Genomic DNA, 16,020 nt, shown 5'->3' with positions numbered 1-16,020 from the left:
TGGAGTGCAGTGGCTACGACCTCAGCTCTACTGCAAGCTCTGCCTCTCCCAGAGCCTCACACTGTTTCTCCCTGCCTCAGCCTCCCGAGTAGCTGGACTACAGGTGCCGCCACTACCGCTAGTTTTATATTTTTAGTAGACGGGTTTCACCGTAGTTGGGGCCAGGCTGGTCTCAATCTCCTGACTCAGGATCCGGCCTCACTGGCCTCCCAAAGTGCTGGGATGACAGGCGGAGCCACCGCTACTGCCAATTGTGGCTATTTTAATGGACCACACGATAATGGGATCCCACTCATTAGAAAGGGACTCAGCACAAAATTCTAAATCACAAGACGGAGAGAGACAGAGAGAGACTAAAATAGAGATCGGGAGAGAGGGCGAGCAGAGGGGAAGCTGGGCTTAGAAGAGAGAAGCATGCATTACAGAGAGGAGAGACCTACTGGCATGGTGGCTCGCCCGTCATCCCAGCACTGGGAGGCCGAGGCGATGATCACGAGGTCAGGAGTTCAAGACCAGCCTGACCAACACGTGAAACCCCATCTCTAATGTAAAAAAATCAGCCAGGCATGGTGGCATGCCTGTGGTCCCAGCTACTTGGGAGGCTGAGGGGCAGGAGAATGGCGTGAACTCGGGAGGCGGAGGTTGCAGTGAGCCGAGATCGCCACTGCACTCCAGCCTGGGAGATGCAGACTCCGCCTCAAAAAAAAATTAAAAAAAAAAAAAAAAGAGAGAGGAGGGAGAGACAAAGAGAGAGAAAACAGAGATCGGGAGAGAGGAGAAGCAGAGGGGAAGCTGGGCGAGAGGAGAGAAGGAAGGATTAAGAGAGGAGAGAAGACACAGGAGGGAGACACTGAGAAGGGTTGGGAGAGAGAGGGAGAAATTTCTAGAAAAAAAATAAAAGTATTGGTAACATGGAAAATCCAACTGAAACCTACAATGCTGACATTTCTCGCTCCTCAGGAGGATCCAACCAAACGATGGAGGTTCCAGAGAAACACTGACCTGTGTGTTCCATACACACCCCATTCTCCTCCTCGCCTCACCTTGCAGAAGGCAAGCTGTTCGGGGAACCGGTTCAGAATCAGGCATTCTAGCTCCTGAATCTACATTCTTCGTGTTGCTCCCATGCCTCTAAAAGCAACTGCAATAAGTAACTGCAATGTCTCACACACACACACAAATACTTTATTTTTGAGATGGAGTTCGGCTCTGCTCTCCAGGCTGGAGTGCAGTGGCCGGATCTCGCTCACTGCAACCTCCTCGGCCCCAGGTTCAAGCCATTCTCCTGCTCTCAGCCTCCTGCAGCTGGGACTACAGGTGCCCGCCACCACACCCCGCTAATTTTGTATTTTATGTAGAGTCGGGTTTCACCATGTTGGCTGTGATGGTCTCCATCTCTGATTCCTCGTGATCCACCCGCCTCTGCCGCCTCCCAAAGTTGGATACAGCGGTCAGCCCACCAGCCCACAAATACAGTGCTCCTCATCCCCGACCTTAGAACCTTCCCTGAAAGGCACTTGTGAGCACACGCCATGCCACGCTGACGTTTATCTGTGCGCAGGTCTGTGGGCCAGGACTCCCGACGGACACCCGTTTCTATCCAATTCCTTTCCTTCCAATCCCCATCTAAAACAGACTTCAGAAGGAAAATTGCCAAGGGTAAAGAAGGGACGTCAGAAATGAGACATAAGGACGCATTAACTTTAACTTGCAGGCACCCAAACAACGTGAGCATCGCGCAGCATGGATAGAACTGCAAGGAGAAAGAGGAAACCAAGGACAGCTGGAGACGCCAACAACACCGTCATCAGTTCGTAAGTAGCTGGATCAGCCCATGCCGTGCTGGGCTACAAAGCAGATATTTCAAGTTGAATACGCATGAAGATCAAGGCACAGTGTTTAAAGTTCAGATTCCTGGCAGGGCGCGGTGGCTCACGCCTGTAATCCCAACGCTTTGGGAGGCTGGAGGCGGGCGGATCACTGCTGTCAGGAGATCGAGACCATCCTGGCTAACACGTGAAACCCTCGCCTCTACTAAAATACAAAAATTAGCCGGACGGTGGTGGCGCAGCCTAACTCTGAAGCACGGGAGACTGAGGCAGGAGAATTTGAAGATGGTAACGGACAGAATGAAGATGGAAATGGAAGACTTGTTCAAATGAGAGAATGAAATGAAAGAAAGAAAGGAGGAAGGAGGAGAAGGAAGGGAAGGAAGGAAGGAAGGAAGGAAGGAAGGAAGGAAGGAAGGGAAGGAAGGGAAGGAAGGAAGGAAGGGGGGAGGAAAGGAAGGAAGGAAGGAAGGGAGGAAGGAGGAAGGAAGGAAGGGGGGAAGGAGGGAAAGGAAGAAGGAAGGAAGGAAGGTAGGGAGGGGAAGGAAGGAGGAAGGAAGGAAGGAAGAGGGAGGAGGAAAGGAGGAAGGAAGGAAGGAAGGTAGGGGTTGAATGAGGAATAAAAGGAATGAATGAAGGAAGATAGGAGGGATATGGAAGGAGGAAAGGAAGAAGGAAGGAAGGAAGGAAGGAAGGAGGAAGGAAGGAAGGAAGAGGAGGAAAGGAGGAAGGAAGGAAGGAGGAAGGAAGGAAGGAAGGAAGAAAGGAAGGTGAGGTGGAAGGAGGAAGGAAGAAGGAAGGAAGGAAGGAAGGAAGGAAAGAAGAAGAAAGGGAGGGGGGGAAGGAAGAAGGAAGGAAGGAAGGAGGAAAGAAGAAGAAAGGAAGGACAGGGGGGGGAAGAAGGAAGAAGGAAGGAAGGGAAGGAAGGAAGAAAGGACCTCAATTCTATAGGCCTGGGGGTGGTGCTCTCCAGCTTTCCTAGACCGTCCACGTCCAACGTATCACAAGGCAACACGCATTGAAGTTTTGACACCTTCTCCTCTCCCATCAACGCCTAGCCCAGTCCACCAGCATGTCACAGGGGATGCCTGTTGCCACAAGTCCCCACGCCATCATACCCCAGCCAGCCCCTTGCTTCTCGGGGTCTCAAAAGTCTGGAGTGGATCAGCCTCATGTGTGCGACGCCCTATGTCCACCCTTCCTTCCGCTTCTACCCCTTTCCCTCGCCACATTCACTTCTTGATCTCAGACACACCACGTCCACCCTTCTGCCTTGCGCACACAGCTTGCTTGAGAAGCTGTCACTGGGACTTGTCATCCCTGTATCTACACATTCGCAAATCCGCAGGGCTGCAGACAGCACTGTCTTTTCCAGCACCATATACCAGGTGCCCAGAGCAGCGCCTGGTCCTGGCAACATTTTTTTTTTTTTGACTCGGAGTTTCCCTCTAGTCACCCAGGCTGGAGTGCAGTGGCGCAATCTCGGCTCACTGCAACCTCCACCTCCCGGGTTCAAGCGATTCTCCTGCCTCGGAATCCCGAGTAGCTGGGATGACAGGCGCCCATCCCCACGCCCGGCTAATTTTTTGTGTTTTTAGGAGACACAGGGTGCCAGGCTGGTCTTGAACTCCTGACCTCAGGAGAACCACCTGCCTCTGCCTCCCAAAGTGCTGAGATTACAGGCGTGAGCCACCACGCCCAGCCCTGGCAACGTTCTTATAGCTGCGGAACAGGCAAAAGTTCAGTGCTGGGCTGGACAGACCGACACAGACGCATACACTTCTGACAGGCCCATGTTTGCAAACACTCCGTGTCTGGTCACAGGCAAGACAGAGCCATTTGCTCATCTGTCCGCTAGCGAGATGAGCTTGGGGGTGGGACAGGCACGTGTCCAGCCCTCCAGTCCCCAAGAAGGTGTGTGATTTAACTAAACAGAGGAAGGGACTATTCCACCCTGGGTCAACCAGGCAGCGCTTACACTACTACCTGTGACCACTACGTTCGGTGGGGAGAAGAACCACCGTCTTTTAAATGTGCTTTAAAAACAGCTCCTTGGTTTTAAAAAAGATTGGTTTTCTGAATTTGGCTAGGTTTATGTTCTCAGCAAACAAATTTGATGCCTCTTAGGACCCAGGATTCTCCTCTCAGAAGGTGACTACCGTACAGCCCCGGGAGAGCTGTGTGATGTACGATCACCGAATCAGCAGGTCTAGGAAAAGTGAACGGTTTCTATTGGGCTGAGACGCACTTGGCTAGAATCAGCGGAATAACGCAGTCCAAGGCACATAAAAACACAAAAATCGTAAGCGTGAAAAATTTCAGTTCATTGGAAAAGGATTTTATTTCACCATAAAAATGCAAACTGGAATAAACACCATCTTTCCTAACGCGAACGTTACAGCTATTTTTAAGTACTTCTGAGCTTCACTTGGAGAAGCGAATGATTATAAAACTTAACAAGTTTGCAGCCTGAAATCTGTTTGAAACATTCCAAGTAAAAATAATTTAGCAAAACAGCTTCTTAAAAAAAACCACACGCACTAACCTTTACTAGAAACCAAAGCTTTTTCACCACCCTTTTTTATGCGTAATTCCTGGAAGTTGTAAAAAGTGAATGTTTTGGAAGTGAAGGAGCATCAGGCCATGGGGTACCACTCCCTGCCCACCGACACCTTAAAAAGAATGGCCCGTTTGGGTTTTGATCTCAAAGGACTTGTACCTTCCTCACCCGTATCCCACCCAACCTGCATTTCCCGACCAGTTAAAATTAAAACCGGGGGGGGGGGGGGGGGGGGGGGGAATCACCAGGGCAACGCTTTGTCTTTTCCTTCTAGTGCCGGTGCGACTCCGGTGGTCCACAGCTTTGAGGAGTGTCCCCTGCTGCGGCAGGTGCACCTCCTGGGCCGTGCGCGCGGGGAGGTGGCCAAGCAGACAGAGAGATCCCCGCGTGGGGAGGAAGCAATGCGGCAGCGCGGCCCTTCTCACCGGTGTCCGTCCGTGCGGTTTTCCTGACTGAGAGGGGACTGGCCGTAGTAAAGCTATCGGATCCAGTTTTGGAGGCCTACGTGTTTGAAACTGAAGTGCCACGTACGCTGCGGTGAGTGAAGATGGATGGATGGATCTCTAAAGCGTGGTGTCTTCCGTCTTGGCCAGCGGGCTCCTTGGACGCTCCTGGCTGCGGGAGGGTCTCAGCTTTGCCGGGGGTGGACGGAGAGCGGCCAAGGAGCGGCCAGGACGCCGGAGCGGGTCCTGGGCTTTCCCGGGCAGGCCATGGGGAGGCCGCGCCCGTCATTACCTGTTCCAGGTACTGCGGTGCTTGCTCGGGGACCGGGAGCGCGAGCGCTCGCTGCGGCGGCGGTGGCGGCTGTGCTTCCTGCCGGCGCTGCCCTTCCGCTCCCGGCTGCGCTCCCGCCGGTGCCTGTCTTTGCTGTGGGACCTCCGGGACCGGGCGTGGTCCGGGCTGGCGCTGCGCCGGCGGGGGCTGCCATCCTTGGAGGCGTGCTTCTTGTGGGGCCGCCGCTCCTTGCGCGGCCGCCCGTCCTCCCTGCTGCCCGCGCGCCTGGCCCGGCTCCTCTCCCGCTTGTGCCGCTCGTCCAGCCCGTCTCCGCCGGCCCGGCCCCGGCCCTTGCTGGGCTCCCGGTTGCACTTGTCCTGTTCCGACCGGGTGTCCTTTTTGGAGACGCTCTGCTCGCAGGCGGGGAGGCCCTTGGGCTGCTGGGTGTTGTCGGGAATGCAGGACAGGACGCCGCCGGGGCACCTCTTCTCCGGAGAGCCGTCCTCGGGGGCCGCGCGGCAGGAGCTCGGACCCTCCCGGCACGGGGCCTCCCCGGCCACGCTGCCGTTCACACCTTTGGGAGCGCCGTCGGCCTCCGGGTGGGCCGCGGCGTCCTTGGGCGCACTGGCGGGGAGCTGGCCCCCGAGGGGGTGCAGCGCGGCGGCGCTCACGCAGCCGGACGACACGGTCTGCAGGATGTCCAGCACCGGCTGCAGCAGGTCGGCGTGCGCCGCGCCCAGCTCGTCGTGCGCGTGGGCGTCGTCCGGCTTCCTGCTCAGCAGGATGCTCAGCAGCCGCTCGCGCAGCTCCCGCTCCTTCCGCTGCAGGCCCAGCGCGCGCTCCTTCTCCTCCTCCACGCGCCGCAGCTCGGCCTCCTGCAGCCGCCGCCGCTCCTCCTGCTGCTGCAGCCGCAGCCTCTCCTCCTTCTGCTCCTGCTCCTGTAGCTTCACGGCCTGCAGGGAAGAGGAAAGCGCAGCTGAGCCTGACTCCTGAGCCCGGCCGGACACTGGGAGAGGCGCGGGGACGGTGTTTGGAGGCCCCATGGCCTGGGGATGCAGGATCAGCGGCCTGGCTGGACTCCAGCCCTGGGGCGGGGGGCGTCTCCTACGGCGAGCCAGGTCCAGCCCGTCCATCCCTCGGCTCCCTCGGCCACACCTGGGGCCATCATGCGTCTGAGTGCGAAGGAAACCCCTTGGCAAAGCGACCCGGCACAGCCCCGGGGCGGGCCTCTCGGGCAGAGCCGGGCCTTGCCGGGAGCCCCGCCACGTTGCACGCAGGGGCCTGGAGTTAGGTCACAAGCGGCCGCCGGCAGCAGGGAGCTGAAATGACGCCGCAGACACACGCCGCCTCTGCCGCCGCCGCCGCGGGGCGAGCCTGGCCTAGCCTGGGTTAGTGTCTTCAATATTCACCATGAGGTAAGGACTGGGCTGCCACATGTCTCAGCCTCTTGTCATGCTCCTTCCCGGGGACTTATCACAACTGTAATCAGACAACAGGTTATGGGGTCGCCCCGCGCTGGACTCCAGGGGGACGCAGCCCTCCTGAGGACAAGGAGCGTGCTGGGGACGTCTGTCCTGGGGAGGTCTGTCTGTCTCTGGGCCCTGGCCCCGGGCTCATGGGAGTTACCAGTCGTGCCTGCAGGAGGAGCAAGGAGGCTCTTGGTGCTGAGGGGGTCGTCAGTACCGGCGCTGGTGAGACCTGCCAGGTTCACACGGCGGAGGAGGGACCCGGGCCCACGGCAGGCCCCCTCTGCGTGCTCAGCCCTCCACCCAGCCCACCTTGCCCCTCTGCTCTGGGCCACGGGTGAGGTCACAGCCAGGCCAGCTGACCACACACAGAGGCACGGGCCACAGAGAGCGGCCCCCTGCACTCTCCGCCACTGCCCGGACCCAAAGGAAACAGAGAGCCTCTGCCCCAGCCCCCGGGAGGCTGCCAGCCTGCTCGGGAACCTGAATGCACCAGCTTTGCAAAAGGAAACTGTCACAGCTCTGAAATCATCGGGAACGACAGACAAGTGCCACACCCTACCGGCCAGGAGCCGTCATCCTCGGCACTAAAGCTGGTTTTGTGGGTACAGCTGCGGCCCGCGGGGAAACGGCGCCGTGACACCACCCGCGTTTCAGGGGAGGGCACCGAGGGCAGCCCGGGTGCGGCTGGCGGCGGCAGAGGGAGCCCCCGGGTACCTTGGCTCTGCTGAGCAGCTCGGCGATGAGCCGGATGGACTGCAGGTTCCTCTGGGCCAGCAGCAGCTTGCGCTCCTCCAGCTTGATCTTCTCCTGCAGCTGCTTCTGCTCCTCCGCCTGCAGCTTCTCCAGCTTCTTCTGGTTCCGGCGCAGCTCGCGGTCCCTCTGCTTCTGCTCCCGCTTGCGAAGCTTCTCTTCTCTTTTCCTCTCTCGCTCCAGCTCTTCCAGCTCCTTCTGTTTCCTGCGTGGAACACACAGGGGGTTTGTCACAGATAGCAGCTGTAGCCAACACATGATACACCATACAAGTGGCTTTTCACACAAGGGGGAAAAGGCCACAGTCGAACGATTAAGCATTTAATTCTTTATCCCAAAGTGGACCTCGGCTGACTCAAAGCAGCCCGAGGGGTGGAAGGAGTGAGCCGGGCGAGGACCTCCGTGACCTTCCAACACACCATCCTGCTAAGCGTGACCCAACCCCGAAACCACCAAGAAAACGACCAGCGGATCGACCACATCAAAAGCCACGCCCCCCAGCCAGGGGAAAGACGGACGGACGGATGGCGGAAAGAGCATCGGCAACAACTCAAGAAACTGCGGAAGATCCTTGGGGTGCGGCATCTGTGGCCGCCACCGAGGAAAGGCCAGCGCCCCAATGCGGAAACAGCGCATGGCAGGACGACGCAGATGGCCACCAAACCACGTAAGGCGCCCGGCTTCGGCTGGTGCATCCGTCCAGAGGACAGCACTGAGCACAAACAGCAGGGGCCCCAGGAAGCAGGTTCCAGCTGCACAGGAAAGCTTTCTAAAAATCACCAGTGAAGGCCAGCATGCGCGCACACCAGGGAGGCGGCCCCGGGCACCAGGGAGGAGGAGGAGGGACACGCGCCGTGCAGAGCCCTGCACCACAGCTAAGTGGACAATCCGGCCTTGAAGACAACAGATGGCACAGATCCCCGTTCTGTGAAATTCTACAAAGGCCCCACCCACGACGGCACAAAACCGCCAGCCCGGCTGCCTGGGGCTGTGGAGAGGGCGTCGAGGGAGCAGGGCAGGAGGGGCCCTTCCCAGGGGAGGGGCACGTGGCTTCATCCGATTGCACTCAACGCCAGCACACTTCTCTGGGTGACGATCACCCATGACCTCAACAAGCAGGGCGGCGACCACACACACAGCTGGACGGGGAGGGACCCCTGCCCCAGCAGCCCAGCGGCGACAAAACACAGCAACACCTGGTAAGAGTGGCCCGGGCCAGGCGCAGTGGCTCACGCCTATAATCCCAGCACTTTGGGAGGCCGAGGCGGGCAGATCACAAAGATCGAGACCATCCTGGCCAACACGGTGAAACCCCGTCTCTACTAAAAATACAAAAATTAGCCGGACATGGTGACGGGCACCTGTAATCCCAGCTGCTTGGGAGGCTGAGGCAGAAGAATGAGAAGAATCGCTTGAACCCAGGAGGTGGAACTTGCAGAGGGCCGAGATTGCACCACTGCGCTCCAGCCTGGCGACAGAGCGAGACTCCGTCTCAACAACAACAACAAAAAAGAAGAGTGGCCTGGAAGCCCCGTGTGCAGCTCTAAGCAGCACCGAGGAACCCGAGCAGGCCTGACGGGATGACGTAGACCCGCAGAGACACCAAGGGGAGAGGAGACACCAAGGCAAGAGGACACACGGGGATGAGGAGGAGCAGGCCGGGAGAAAAGGCGTCCCGCTCTCCACCACCCCAAGAAGGGAGCCGGGCCAGGTGCCGACGGCCAGGCAGTGATCCACACGGTCTCCGGCCGGGGTATGAAGGTCCTCAAACAGTTCCATGTGCTGAAGGTTTAACTGTCCTGTGAGCTGTCACCGCCCCACGAGCTCAGAGGACGGCTCAGGGCAGCCCAGCACATAGCACGCCCTTAAGCGGGACTCACACCGACGCCTCAAGGCTGGGCAGCTTTCAGAGGACAGCACTCATCAAGCTCCAAGTCACCTGTGAGGGCCAAACACACACGCCTCATTTCCACCCACCAGAGAGAAACCCGGAGGCTGCCCTGGGCCTCCTCTCATGCTCAGCCTCTGAGGAATGACGGGGGGGCAGCAGGGGCGAGTACGGCCCTGCGTGGGGAAGGACAGCTCCACGGGCCACCCTGGAGCCCTCCCGGCCAGCTCTCGCTGACGACGGGCCAGCCCTCCCCCAGGGCTCCAGCCACCCTGTCCTGCTGTGGAGAAGCTCATGGCCTGGCCCCGCGTCCCCCAAGCCCTCTGTGGTCTGGCCAGGTGGACGGGGCCTCTTCCCTGCAGAGGCACACTTCACTTCTCCGATGCTCATCTCTCCTCAGGGAAAGATCAAGGATGCAGCTTCTCCTCACCCCCAAGCTGCTTTCTGAAATGTTGTGGGGACAGTCCTGCAAGACTGAGAGGTCCGAGGCTCTGAGTCCCACTCCCCGCTTCCAGAACGTGGACAGGCACATTCAGCCAGGCCTGGGCTGTGTCTGACCCTGGAAGAGTCCCTGTAATGTCCCAGGACAGTCTCCCACCCCGGCTGTCCCGGTCGGCCTGACAGCGGCTGACACAGGGGACCCTGACTCAACCCCACATCCGAACCGCCCCTCCCAGGATGGCGACACAGCAGCACGTCCAGTTCTCCCCAGGTGTCTGCCTCTCTGTACTGCCTGCCTTGGGTCCTGGGGCTCCTGACGGCTGACCTGGGCCCCCCCAGCCCATTCACGGCCACTCGCTTACATGCTGCACCTGCCTCATCTAAGGAGCCCTCAGCCCCACTCTCCCTTGGGGAGGCAACGGGGGCTATATAAAGAACACCAAGGGCAAGATGGCCTGCTCCCAGGAGTTCAGTGCCGGGACTCTCGTGCAAACATCACCCGCCACACACATCAACACACTGGCACCAGCGTCACATAAAGCAGTGAGACACGGAAACACAACGGACCAACTCGGTCCCACCGGAGGCTGTCCAGGAGGCCCCCAGTCAAGTCCAACACATCCCAGACTCGGTATCGGCGACATGAAGCCCAACAGACGTGCAGGACGCACTAAAGTCCTCGGAGGGTACACAGCCTGGTGGGGAGGAGGGGAGGAGGGGGGAGGAGGGGGGGAGGAGGGGAGAGGGGAGGAGGGGGAGGAGGGGGAGGAGGAGGAGGAGGAGGGAGGGGGAGGGAGGAGCAGGGAGGAGGGGAGGGGAGAGGGAGGGAGTAGTGGAGGAGGAGGAACACACAGACAGTGGATGGAGGGGAACGGCCATGGGATTCACGTAAAGAAAGGAATGCAGAAGATGAAGGGGACTGACCGGAGAATTGTCTGTGGTACCCAACCGGGTGAAAAGTGAACAACTCAGGCCATTGCTTTAAAGGCCTCTTAAGCGAAACTGGGTTTTTATCCTATGGTTTTTTGTTTTGTTTTAAATCTGGCCATCACCATCAACCTTCTACTTCATTTTGTAAACGTAGCCTCAACCTAAACGCAAACTTGCAAACGGCCAAGGCATTCTGCTTGTTTCAGTGGGATATGTGAACAGCGTGTGGAGGGAGAAGAGGTGGCTCTTCGGGAAAGGCGTGGTCCTGGGAACTGGCAGAGATCACCTCAGACCATGATGTACGACAGGAAAACAAACAGAAACACGCATATTCTGCTGCGTCTCAAACAGCCACTCACGCAGGTCCTCACGTGCACAGCTGCGCACCCACAGGCATGCACACACACCCATACGTGCACACACGCACACAAGCATGCACACAGGCATATGTGTGCTGTGTGCACAGATGCAGAGGAGCACACACACGTGGGCACACATGCGTACATACGCACACAGGTACACACATGCACACAGGTACACGAGCTCACAGGAACGCATGCACACACACAGGCACATGTGTGCACACATGCAGAGGCACACACGGGGGCACACATGTGTACATACACAGGTACGCACACGAGCTCACAGGCACGCGTGCACACACAGGCACGTGTGCACAGACGCAGAGGCACACACACGGCACACGTGTACATATGCACACAGGTACACGTGCACACACACAGGCACGTGTGCACAGATGCAGAGGCACACACACGGCACACATGCGTACATATGCACACAGGTACACACGTGAGCTCACACACATGCACACACACACAGGCATCGCCAGCGTAACAGATGCAGAGGCACACACATCGCAATAATACGCGCATATAGCGCACACACAGGTATACACACGCGCACACAGGCCACACGCAGCACGCACACAGGCACGTGCACAGACGAGGCATTAACCACACGGCACACATGCGCATATATGCACACAGGTACACACGCGGAGCTCGCCACTACGCACACACACACAGGCACGCAGTACAGATGGTGAGGCACACACACGCACACATATGCAATACAGGTAATAATACGCGGAGTCACAACATGCATTGCGGCACAGTGTGCACAGACGAGGCACACACACGGCACACATGCGTACATATGCACACAGGTACACACCTGAGCTCACACACATGCACACACACAGGCACGTGTGCACAGATGCAGAGGCACATACACGGGCACACATGCGTACATATGCATAGAGGTATACACACGTGCACACAGGTACACAGGAGCTTACAGGCACATGTGCACAGATGCAGAGGCACACCCACATGGGCACACATGCACAAAGGTATACATACGAGCTCACAGACACATGCACACACACAGACACATGTGCACAGACGCAGAGGCGCACACACACGTGGGCACACGTGTACATACGCACATAGGTACACACATGCACGCAGGCACTCACAGGCACGCATGCACACACACAGGCACACACACGGGCACACATACGTACATACAAAGTACACCTGTTCACAGGCACGCGTGCTACAGGCACACATGCCTCCACGCACACAGGTACACACAAGCTCACAAGCACGCACACACCCACACAGGAATACATGCATACACACGCACACGAGTCTGCGCACACTCCCAGGTGCCGGACACCAGCGCCGAGGGCCCCTCCCGCAGAAGGTACCTTTCCTCCGCTCGCTGCCTCTCCTCCGCTTCCTTCTCTCTGCGCTTCTGTTCTTCTCTTTGCTGCTCCAGTTCCTGAAGCTTCTGCCTCTCCAGCTGCCGCTTCTTAATTGACGCATCACTCAGGTGTTTGGTCGAATCAAAAGAAACCTTTAAAAGCAAAAAACAGTATGAGATGGCCTTCCCCCAAAGCCCCCCAGACACACGGCCAGGCGCCCTATCCCTCTCCCGGGCCGCAGGGCCGAGTCCTCAGAGCCTGAGCGCCCACTCACCACTCACGTCCGGTGCAGACCCAGACAGTGGGGCCCAGAAGCCAAACCACTCCCTCCAAGTCACCATCAGTGGCTCAAGACTTAGCTCATCCCACGGAGTTACGAGGAACACCAACTACCCCTCGCCACTTACTGGACGTAAGTGACGCGCCACCGCGGCAAGACACGGTTCCCCTTCCGCTACCCGGCTCCATCATTTCCTGTGGCCACAGCCACCCTGGGGCCTCCTGCCCACGCCCACGGGGCACATCTTAAGGCCACAAAACCTCCTCCAGGAGGCTGGTTCATTTGTCACCGCGAAGCCAACATGGGTCGAAATACATGAGGCAAGGCCGGGCACGGTGGCTCACGCCTGTCATCCCAGTACTTTGGGAGGCCCAGGCGGGCAGATCATGAAGTCGGGAGTTTGAGACCAGCCTGGCCAATACGGCAAAACCCTGTCTCTACTAAAAATATAAAAATTAGCCGGGCATGGTGGCACGCGTCTGTAGTCCCAGCTACTCGGGAGGCTGAGGCAGGAGAATCGCTCGGACCCAGGAGGCGGAGGTTGCAGTGAGCAGACATCGCGCCACTGTACTCCAGCCTGGGCAACAGATCGATACTCTGTCTCGAAAACAAACAAACAAACAAACAGCACATGAGGCTTAAGGGAACGTTAATCCCTAGTTTCAAGGAGCATTCTGGGAAGGCCAGGTTCTCTTGGTTCTGATACGGTTCAAATCCCTGTCACAGTGCCTGGGAGTCCGACCCTCACCTACTAGACATCTTCCTTCAGATACCGAATTTCCAAAACCACAGCACGGACCCCCTACTCGACCTCACGCCTGTGTCTCTGAAATTCGACGGGAACGGGGCTGTTGCTGTCGTTCTACTCAGGGGAGGTCCCCACAGCCTAGGCGGTGTGGCTGGGAGCGATCTACTGACCCAGCTGGAAGGAAGCCGCCCGAGGGAGGAAGCGCGTGGGTCTCGGCGCCCAGGGCTCACCTTGATGTTGCAGGCCACGGCCTTGCCGTCCTCCCCCTTGTACATGAGTTTCATCCCGCGCAGGGCGCTCATGGCCTGGATGAAGCCCACGTACTCGCGGTACTGCACGTAGGCCTCGAAGTTCAAGTGCCCCCCGAAACTGAAGGTGTGGAAGTTGCGGCCCGTCATCTCCTCCCGGTAGGGGTCCAGCATGGGGATGTCCACGTTCCGGATCTCCCCGAACTTCTCAAACACCTTGACCAGGACGTCCTCGCTGGGCTTCTCGGAGCCCGACTCCTTCAGGGCGAACCACTTGCAGGGCAGCCCCTCCAGGTGGATGGTGTCCGGCCGCTCCCCCGGCAGGGTCTCGTTCATGTCCTTGGCGTCGCGGAAGAAGGAGTCCCAGTCGTGGCGGGTGGGGAAGTCGATCTTGAACTCGGCCGCGCGCACCTTCAGGATGTCGGAGAAGCCGCTGAGCTTGATGGTCTTGCCGTCCAGGCAGGCCAGGAAAGACTTGACCAGGCTCTTGTTCTCCACCTCCCCCTCGAAGCGGATGAAGTCCATGGTGCTCTTGGAAATACGCAGCGTGGAGAACTGGTGGTTGTGCACCATGCCCTTCAGCCTCTCCATCACCTCCCAGTTGGAGATGGACTTCCCCGGCTGCTTCAGCTGCGGGAGCGCCACGCTGATGGTCATCTTGGTGATGGGCTTCAGGTACAAGCCGTACGCGGGGCAGAGCTCCACGGCCTCAGACGTGTCGTGCACGATGGTAGCCGCTGCCATAGCCTCCGGGACCTTGGGCCTGAAACAGAAGATGCAGATGGTCAGCGTCGGCCCCCCGGCTCCCCCGCCAAGGAGGAGGGGCCACACCAGCCGGCACTTTGGGACTCGGAGAAGAGAAACGGCAGTGTCTCTCTGCCGTGTCAGAGACTGGTTTCTCCTTTGTTAAAAGCCATCTCAACGGAGGTTTTTACTTTTTGAAATCATTAAGAGTACACTAAAGGGGAAAAAGCCGAGCTGATAAGAACAGGTTAGTGTCGAAGCCTCGGCCAGCACGGCCCGACACCCTACATCCAGCACCCAGCAGCTCCCAAGGCCTGCAGAATAGGAAGCTGGGAGTGATCAGACCCCACACGCCGGTCAAGTAGGGACCGGGAAGCTACAAACGCCTAGCTCCACGGGAAGGAGCAGAAAGACACCGGAGGGAAGGAAAGGGGCCAGGGAGAGCACAACTGCAGGCATCTGGAAAGGCGCTGTGGAGGGGGCGGCGGCCCTGTACTTGCACTGATAAAACAGGAAGTCTCCGGCTACGAAAAGCATCCAGAACCATGAACCCTAGTAATCTCCACCAAGGCCAGACGTATCCCAGCTTTAACCCACTCAAAGCCACAAAGTACAAGGAACTTTCCAAAAGCTGGGGGCCAGAGTCCCCCATCTGTGCCTTCTTCCTCCAGCCACCCACCTTCTTTAACCCACACCTGTTCCCTAGGGAGCTGACAGGCAGCCACTTCCTGAGGGCCAGCTCCAAGCAGAGGAAGCTTCACTCACAGAAACCTGAACATCCCAGGTGACCGCCTCTGGCCCGGCCGCCCACCACATCCACCTGGAGGCTTCCTGCCAGGCCCAGGACACGGCCTCCTCGCCCAAGCCCGAGGTGGGAGGCGCGAAAGAAGGGAGGGAGGGTAGAAAAGCTACCAGAAGAGGTCAGTGGGGCACAAGGGAGGGGCTCCAGCCTGGGCAGAGACCAGGGAACCCTCCCCCTAGAACCCAGGCGGCCCCAGCAACTGCACCACCGAGGAACCCTCCCCACTGTGGCCTCCAGCGGCCCCGACCACCCCGGTACACCTGGCTGCTCACCCCCCAGTACCCGGCACTGCCCCTGGTCTTCCCACCTACCGCAGCCCCCCAGCATAGCCTCGGGCTGCCCCTGGCACCCCCGGAAAGGCCCCACGCATCTGCGGGCCCCTGGCTACTGGTACCCCTGCCCTCGGTCACTGCACTGGATGCTCCAGCCCCCGCCTCCGAAACCCCGGACAGCCCCTATTTCAGTGACCTGGGGAGCACGGCAGCGCCACGTCCAAAACCCCAGGCCTCCCAGTCTCCTGCCTAGTCCCCGCCCCCAACTGTTCCCTCGAGCTCCCAGGACCCCCAAGACCGCTCCAGGTCTCAGCTCCCTCGGTGAGTCCCTGAACTGCTTCCAGGCCCCACCCTTACTTTCCTCTGACCCCTGGACCTCCCCCAGCCCCCTGTTCCCCTGTACCGGCCCCTCACCGCCCCAGCGCCCCTGGCCACCCCATCGCCCCCTCAACCCCAGCCCTGTCCCTCTGACCCCCAGGCCCCGCCTCCCAGCCCTGCACCCTGGCCCAGCTCCCCTACTTACTTCCTGACCTCGGGACCCCGGACTGCAGACCTCCCCAGCCCCTGCACGGTCTCTTATGCCTCAGCCCCCTCGAGCCCACCCCACGCCCCTAAT

At 58.9% G+C, this 16,020-nt stretch overlaps 1 protein-coding gene across 1 annotated transcript; it reads right to left on the bottom strand.

Annotated features, from left to right (window-relative positions):
• Positions 1–4,145: 4,145 nt before the first annotated feature.
• AKAP17A (A-kinase anchoring protein 17A) lies at positions 4,146–15,340 on the bottom strand. The gene is made up of 4 exons (XM_031661093.1): positions 13,569–15,340; positions 12,314–12,462; positions 7,287–7,527; positions 4,146–6,056 (listed from the first exon to the last, which is right to left on the bottom strand). The coding sequence occupies exons 1-4, from the start codon at positions 14,328–14,330 to the stop codon at positions 5,121–5,123; spliced, it is 2,088 nt and encodes a 695-aa protein (XP_031516953.1). The 5' UTR covers positions 14,331–15,340; the 3' UTR covers positions 4,146–5,120.
• Between the last annotated feature and the right edge of the window lie 680 nt (positions 15,341–16,020).

The sequence above is a fragment of the Papio anubis genome, chromosome Y (genome assembly GCF_008728515.1).
Source record: "Papio anubis isolate 15944 chromosome Y, Panubis1.0, whole genome shotgun sequence".
NCBI classification, from domain to species: Eukaryota; Metazoa; Chordata; class Mammalia; order Primates; family Cercopithecidae; genus Papio; species Papio anubis.
This window is presented reverse-complemented; position numbering and strand designations above follow the sequence as displayed.